The sequence below is a fragment of the Scomber scombrus genome, chromosome 23, assembly GCF_963691925.1.
Source record: "Scomber scombrus chromosome 23, fScoSco1.1, whole genome shotgun sequence".
NCBI classification, from domain to species: Eukaryota; Metazoa; Chordata; class Actinopteri; order Scombriformes; family Scombridae; genus Scomber; species Scomber scombrus.
This window is the reverse complement of record NC_084992.1, coordinates 12,822,346-12,830,507: the sequence shown is the minus strand read 5'-3', so window position 1 is coordinate 12,830,507 and position 8,162 is coordinate 12,822,346. Positions and strand designations below refer to the sequence as shown.

The 8,162-nt window shown below is 39.3% G+C and overlaps 1 protein-coding gene across 1 annotated transcript in view; it reads left to right on the top strand.

The window, feature by feature from the left end:
• Window positions 1-156: 156 nt before the first annotated feature.
• Window positions 157-8,162, top strand: part of LOC134005546 (protein Dok-7-like) — a 34,116-nt gene continuing 26,110 nt past the window's right edge. Inside the window, exons 1-4 of the mRNA XM_062444471.1 lie at window positions 157-210; window positions 309-354; window positions 1,993-2,223; window positions 5,033-5,233. Of these exons, the coding sequence (XP_062300455.1) occupies window positions 157-210; window positions 309-354; window positions 1,993-2,223; window positions 5,033-5,233 (532 nt within the window). The remainder of the gene's footprint in view (window positions 211-308; window positions 355-1,992; window positions 2,224-5,032; window positions 5,234-8,162) is intronic.

The following is an 8,162-nucleotide window of genomic DNA, read 5'->3' as shown; positions in this document are numbered from 1 at the left end:
TGCTCAGACACACACACTGACACTGCTCATGCCATTTTCCATGTGCCTGCCTTGCTGGGGGCGAGTTTGCGCCCCTCAAGCAGAGAGAACAGCTATTTTGAAAGTGACCCCTCATTCAGGCAGCGACTCTGCAGCTGTCAGGAACCATGACTGAAGATGACGGATTCTGTTGTCGTGGAAGGATACGCCAGACTCAGAGATGGAAAAAAGGTGTTTTAGTTTGACTATATTTACTGACGGATATGGTAGAAGTAGCTTCAGCTGTGCTCATAAAAAAAGTTTTTCTCTACTTTTCTTTTCTCCCACAGTGGAAAACTAGGTGGCTCGTCCTTCGCAAGCCGTCGCCTGTAGCAGGTAAAAAAAATATCGACGTTTACTGGAAAACCGATGCTCAATTGCACACACATTGCTTTAATTACTGCGACCATTATCCAAATGAATGTGGAGCTTTTGCGCAGTGCGTAAACAAACCAATGCGCTCGTCAGCTGCGTCACATAGCAACTTGAAAATATCAGGTGCTGCTCTGCATGTGTTTTCCAGTTGCATGGACCCTCTTGTCTGCAAAGAGCCTGGTTTGGTGTTCTTATTCAGAACTTGGAGCCAGTCAAAAGGGCTCAAATAAGGCTAAAAAAGATTAAGAGCACGGTGAAATAATGTTCAGAGAGTGTTTCTAAACCCATGGTTGTAAATCACCCTTTCTAACCTGACAAAACTCTGCATAAGAAAGTCGTTTGTGAATGTGTTGAAAAGAGTTTTGTGAAGCAGAAAAGAAGTGTTTTGTATGAAGTAAATGTTGGCCTTGCTATTGGCTGTAGAAGAAAAGTGCAGGGCCAAAATTCACACTTGAAATTGAAATGTTTGTTCATCTCTTAACTTGAGTGAGACACACAATGTAGGAACTTTGAGTTTTACAGTTTTCTGCTTTGAATCTGTGCTCAGATTTTAACAAACGCTGTTATTATGCTTTGTGTAACCGTACAATCGATGTTTTTGTGCAGAAATGTCACAACAACAAATCTTTCTTTGTACGTTCACAATCTTGGGTTGCATGCATGCAGGGTTTTAGTCACAGGTTTGATATACAACCACTGATTTAGGAAATATACACTAGCCCTTAAACTTAATGAGGTAAAGACTGATAGTCTGAGCCTCGCTGTATTTTTAGATGCACTCTGCTGGTGCTCTCAGTGAATTTGGACTAATTATTTGGCCACTGAGGAGGCTTCTGCTTCCCTGACGTTGGTTTTGTGCTTGTCTAAACCCTGGAATTAAACAATTACCTATGTCCTTTTTGTGTAACCAACGGGGATTGAGAGTGATGAAGTGCCTATATTGCGTTACACTGGACCACAGAAGAGTTTTAGTGCCGCACGGTGCAACATGCTCCACAGGTTAGACCGAGGTTGCGTGATGCTCCTCTTCAGATCTTTGATGCCGGTGTTATCACAGCTGCCTGCTCTCATGCCTGAGTTATGTGTGTCAAGAGGAGTGTGTGTGTGTGCGTGCGTGTGTGAAGGAGAGAGATGCGAACCCTCACAGTCTTGTTTTGTCAGTTGACACTTGATTGTTTGAAGGTGCCAAAAGACCAGAGGACACCAGAGCAGCTACTGTATGTCAGAATGCATCTGATTAGTGTCTAACTTTGGAAATTAATAAGTTACTGCAGTGTTTAAGGACTGCTATGACTACTACTAGAAAGGTAATGGTAGCAGCAGTTTAATGATAGTTAAATGCTGTGGTTTGATGTGTGACTGTTTAAAAACCTTGTCTTATACTGGAAAGACTGTTTTCACCTTAACACACTGCACAGATATTAATTCTGCACTCAGTTTTCGATATTCGGGCAGGACTTACATACATAGTTTTTTCCAATGATTAATGAAGCTCTTTTACACTTCCAGTAAAGCCCCCAGCTGCCCCTCTACACATATAATTTTCACAAGTACTGACCCATACTTGCTTCTCTCATATGGCCTCTATGTCCCCCTCAGACTGCCTAGTGCTGCTGGTTTTTAAAGACAAGTCCGACAAAGCCCAGGGCAACAAGGAAAGGGCCAGTGTCACCTTGGAGGAGATTTGCGGCCTGGAAACAGGACAGTGGTATGAGGGTGTGGCTTTTACTCTGGCCATCCTCTGCCTGAACCAGACTGCTCTACTGGGCTTCGACAGCAAGGAGACCCTGCAGGCGTGGGATGCCCGCCTGAGATACAGCCTCGGAGAAGGTAAAGGAACACTCAAACACTCCTATTTCACTGCTTTGGCTGCTTGTGTGTTTTGTTCTTCAAGTGCTTATTTGCTGTAGAAATGTAAAAGACTCACCATAGTTAAAGTCAGGGTTGAGATCTGAGACTTTCGGGCTCCCCTTAGACAAAGCTTGGAAAAAGCCCCCTCCCTTAGTTTAATTGCTTAGTTTTGCTCAATTCCTGGATGCCTATGGGATCATGACTATGTTATTTCATTTCATATACACTCAACAATTGAGCCAAGATTTTTCTGTTTGATGTACTTCATACTGAACCAAATACTAAAAAATGTCTGTCTGAAGGCATTATTTGTCTCTCTCTCTTGGAAAGTGGGAAAAATAATAAATTCCACAAAACTACTGCATCTCTGAGCTATCTCTTTAACCAGATCACACACTTTTAGGCTTTTCAAGGTAATCTCCTTTTGATAACTAATATGTTTAACTTCCATTCACTGAGCCTCACCCGAAACTGTTTGGAGCCCCCCTGGGGAGGCTTGCCTCTCACTTTGAAAACTTCTGGTTAAAGCAATTCTCAACAAGCGGATTAGTTCATCCATCATGCTGGCAGGCTTCTGTGTTGTTGCTGTCAGAGAAAAGCGCTCTGTAATCTGCCAAAACCTACACAAAACAAGTGATTTTTTTAGTTACAGGTTTGCACTGTTCTAGAGTAAGTTTCAAAGTTCACAAGTCAATAAAAACAGCGTCAGACCAACAAACAATCTACCCTCCGCAGCAACGATAATGTTCAAAAAGGTTTTTTAATGCGGAAAACAGTCTGCACTACTGATTGACCTGATGTGTGTAGGAAGAAGACAGAGACATGAATATTTGACTCTAAAACAAGAACAAAGTTGGAAAAACAACCACAAGGTAGGGACCTGGTATGTCACTCATGAAATGTAACATTAAGCTTCCATAATGAGAAAATGTGATGTTTTCATTGATGTTATGAATGATTTTTCTGAAATGCCGTCGGTCTTCAATATCATCTGCATTAAAAATAAAACAAAAAAACAAGTGAGCAACGTGAAGATGTTTTCAGTTAAAATCCCTACTGGCAAAGAATACCTCATCCATATTCTAAATATCAGCTCCCGTGATCTAAGTCGTACAAAAGAACATGTTTAAATACAAGCTTAACATATCACTGCAGTAGGGCTACAAATGTTAATGTATCTAACTTTCTAATACAATCTGAAGGTAGAGAGTTATGTAAGTGAGAAATAGGCTGCTAAGATGGTGGCTGCAGTCCAGCTGAATTTTAAAGTGCTTACTAATGACAGTGTTACGGGACGTGATGATGTTCCAGTCTGTCGTGTGTGCATGTGAAATATATGTGTGCTTGTATGTGTGTTTAGAGGGCTGGATACGTGCATGATGTGTGTGTGTCTTAATGCTTAATGCCGCGCAGTGGATTGTGTCCAAGTCAGCAGAAATGTCACCTGCCAGCCTGTGGGCCGAGGGCCACCGAGCGCAGAGCTTTTGTTGCTGTGTGTGACACGGCATGAATCTTTCTTAACCTGAGTGATGATGTGATGAAGCTGGCTGACATTTCCTCATCGTCGGCCTCCATCAGTCTCACCTGGCCGAGTTTGTTGAGCACAGAATCGGTCAGTTAGAAGAACTTAAAATGGCAAACAAAGCAGGTAGAAACACAAACTTAGTGCTCTAAGTTTTCATCCAGTTTTCGTCTTTTGTTTCTTATTAGTAATAATACACAGACTCATATACACAGATGGTTATGAAAATCTTTGATTCATTGTAATTGGCTTTAGATCTGAGACCACATGTTGATTTTATTGTGTGTGTGTGTGTGCAGCTGCTTTTCCAACTTTTATTGGTGAATGAAATTAAATCCACGCGGAGGTAATTATTGTTTGAGGTCACATTCTTTTTTTATCCTTTCATAAAGTACGACTCATAACTTATTTTTCTATCATATCAATGGATTCTCAGTTTTTTGGACTACCAAACTGATGAATTCCACAACAATGAAACACAATTCACGAAGAATGTCTTCCTTAACATAATGATGCTCAATCTAATGCTGTAATGTCACATGTTGATGAAAAGGACCGCTTTTGTCCCATCTGTCATTGCAGCGCCAAATAAAATAACTCACTTGTTGCTGATTGTATGGAACTGTAAATGTGTACAAGTAAGGATATCTCTGTGTTTGCATGCATGTGGCCACATTAGAGCTGATGCTAAATGATCCACAGCTATTTGAGTAATCAATTAATCAATTAAGGAATTTTTACTTGAGTGTAAATTAAAGGACTTTGGGTTTTGGACTGTTGGTCAGATAAAACATATAGGGTTAGGGTTTGGAAATTGTGACCTGCATTTTTGACTGTTTTCTGACTTTTTAAAAAACCAAATGAAGAAACTATTCAGCATGTCATTCTGTAATGAAAATAACCAGTAGTTGCAGCTGTGGACCATGTGTATGTCCTGTGTGAGACATGCACATGTGCAGGTTTTTCTGTGAAAACAACCTTCTTTCCAGCATCAAAATTATGTTTATTTCATGCTGCATCTACCAGCTTTCGCATGATATACTGTTTCCTGCTTATTTTTGTCCATTTCATTGAAGTAAGTAAGTCAATATGTTGGAAAAGACATGCTTCGGGTACTTGTAGAATTTGATGCAAATCCATCTTCTAAACTGAAGTTGTATTGAACATTAAAAATGATGGGAAAATCTGGTACCAATTGATATTAGCTTGAAGTTTCAAGACCCTAATTTCTGTCATTTGCCTTCCTTCCTTTCTCTGTATGCTCAGTTCACAGATTTAGTGTTGGAATCTTACCAGGGACCAAGTTGGAGATTGGACCTGCCACTCTTCATTTGTGCAACAACTTACTGGCTCTTGCCCGCGATGTCCCCCCTGTTATCATTGGCCACTGGAACCTTCCAGACCTGCGCAGATATGGACCTGTACCAAACGGCTTTGTGTTTGAGGGAGGAACAAGATGTGGTTACTGTAAGTTTGTTGCTGCTTACATTTAGATGTGCTTAGTTTAGAATAATCAGCCATTTTCTTATTGTGTGGATACATTAAATTTGTGTTTTTGTGCTTGGCAGATAGTTTATCTCAGCATCACTAAAATGTATTATAACGCTGAAAAAGTATATATCTGTAAGGCATGAAGAGAACTAAAGGAACTTTAAGGAGTTCAAAGCTTAAGGAGCATTGGACATAGTTTATTGGTTTAAATACCACAAAAAAAGGTGAGCGAAATACACATCCACAGCAAAAGTGAAACAGAAAAGAAAGTCAGGTTAACAGCAAGGTTAAAATGAAAAAAATAAGAGAAAAAAGGCACAAAAGATCTTGTCAGACATTATAAAAAAACAAAAATGCCGGATCTGATGTTTTTTTTTAAAAGGACTGACAGAATACAATTGGGTCACAACGTTATAGACTAATAGCTCATTAAATTATTATATGAGCTGTGTTTTCTCAAACCGACCAAATAATCACTGACTGTGATTTAAGATGATTAATTTGTATCTTTCATTCAATAGAGGCTGTGAAAGAGATTCTCTTTCTCACCACAATAACTGTCTCAAGGGAATAATGAATTGTTCAACTTTAAAAAATAAAGACACGCTTTACAGACAGTCAGAGGAGGGAAAGAAGTCCATTCTGTGGTGTCTGCAGTCGGGCAATGTGGACTACATACAGATTAAAACAAGAACATTGATGCTCTTCTGTTCAAAATAAATTAAATAATCATTCACAGGGCTTTGGGGCCAGGGAGTTCGAGACTTGAGAAAAGTATCTGACCCCTCTAGCCAAGTTTGAGTCATTAGTATTGATTATGTGGTCCTGCCTTAATTTTGCATATTGTTAAAAAAAAAAGAGTTTAGTCCAGCAGTCCATAGAAATTGATAATTCGGCTTACAAGTCATTTTCCTTCAGGGCCTGTTTTTCAGTTGAGGACTCTCTGCATGAAAGCTTGTTCAGCAGAGCAGTAATAACTTGAGGGTGATTAGTTTTGATCACACTGTTTACTCTCTGCACTGGAAGGTTGATGAATAATTTATCAAGTGTGGACAAATGAATGTGATTCACAGAGGGGCACACCAAGGAAACAAAACTATTCAGTAGACTGTTGAAACCTTTACAGCACCGTAAAACCACGTCTGTAGGATTATTTTTTTTAATGAATTATAGTTTCATGATCCCTCTATTCAGAGTTGTTTGTCAAGCATAATTAATATATTTTCCTTTGATTCAGTTTATCCCTGTGAAAGTCGCTGTGTTTGATGGGTTTAAATCATAGCCATCCTGTGTATTTTAGTGCTGATTCTTCTTGTGTGTGACACTCCCACTTCCAACTGGCATCTCAGCACGGAGAACATCAGTGTCAACATTAGGATTAGTAGGCTGAGCTGAGTCACTGGATGTGTTTTTTCCCCTGTGGTCGTACATCTGCCCCCTTCATGCAGGCACATTCAGAAAGATGCTCAATTAAATTTTTATGAAACAACAAAAAAAAAAAGAGCCATCAGATGTGTTTTATAGTTGCCAGAAGGTTGAACATCTACATGTGCAAATGTCGTCATGAAAGATTTTAGGACTTCCAATCCTTGTTTAACTGCTTCATATCTGAAAGGCGTATGATATTAACATTTATATGGCAGCTAATGACCCGTGACTTACTTCTTGTGCTGCAGCTGTTTCTTAATGGTTCTACGCTGGCTTTTATTTTTTCACATTTGTGTTCGATTCAGAGTGTTTGAGGAAGTGTTTTGTTGGCTAAAAGAAAATCCATTTGGAGTATCGAGCTCTCATTTCCCTGACTTACTATAGCAGGCCTTGCTACAAGCATGTGCTCATGTCCACACATGCCATTGTTTTATAGTATGACCTCTGTTGGTGAATACGTGGAAGACTAAATTGATTAGAAAGGAAAACTTCACAAAATGAAACGATAAAACAATTAGTATAATAGAAAACTAAGACCAAAATGTGATTTAAAAAAAAAAAGAAAACATGGTTACACTTTAAAAAAAGGCTATCCAGTTGAAAAGCTGGTAGTTTGTTAGCCATTGTGACAAATAAATATACTTACTACTTTTTAAGATGCAACATTACATTTTAAAAAGTAGTTAACTTTTGTTAAAATGAACAAAATGTCTTTTTGACTCAGCCTGCTGGAGTGACATGTCAGAGGCTTGTTTGATTGACATTAGCTAGCAGGCTACTGGTATTACCATGTAAAACAGAGACAAGGTAATTAAACTGCTGTAGCGTCAAGTCATGGACAGACGGCGTGTTGTTAACAGGAATTTTGAAGAGCAACAACCAAACCAGCATCTAACGGGACCAAAGGGACATTTTCAAGTGTGCTGTAGCTGAGCAGCTAGTTAGCTACCTTGCTTGCTAACTGACTTTTAGCGATGCACTTTTCCCCCAGGTGATTTGTGTGTTTGGCAGCTTGTTCGAAAAGCTAAGGAGCAGAACAGGTTATGTGTTCATGTTTAGAAGTTATATAAGAGGCAGGAAAGCTAATGTGGATTGTTGTTCAGTCTTGTGTTGTGTAGCAGGATGCCAAATGTGTCAATATATTTTATCAAGTCGTATTTACTAATTCTTAATAGCTTTGTGGCAGCAGTTAGGTTAAGAAAATTGACTTTGGAAGAAATTGACTTCCACAGTCCTGTACAGTGCTGTACACTTGTGGGATAACTGCCAACATGAGCGCCAGTTTTCACTAATGGTTTTTTGGCTGAATGGGAGCAGATCCCTGCAGCTGAGTACCAAAATACTGTGGAAAGCATTCCCAGATTAATGGTTTTGGAATTGGATGTCCAACAATCGCATATTGGTGTTCAGATATTTGTTGTTGTGTATAATATGTATTGGAAATCAGTACAATTAATAGTTACAAATTTGAAATATT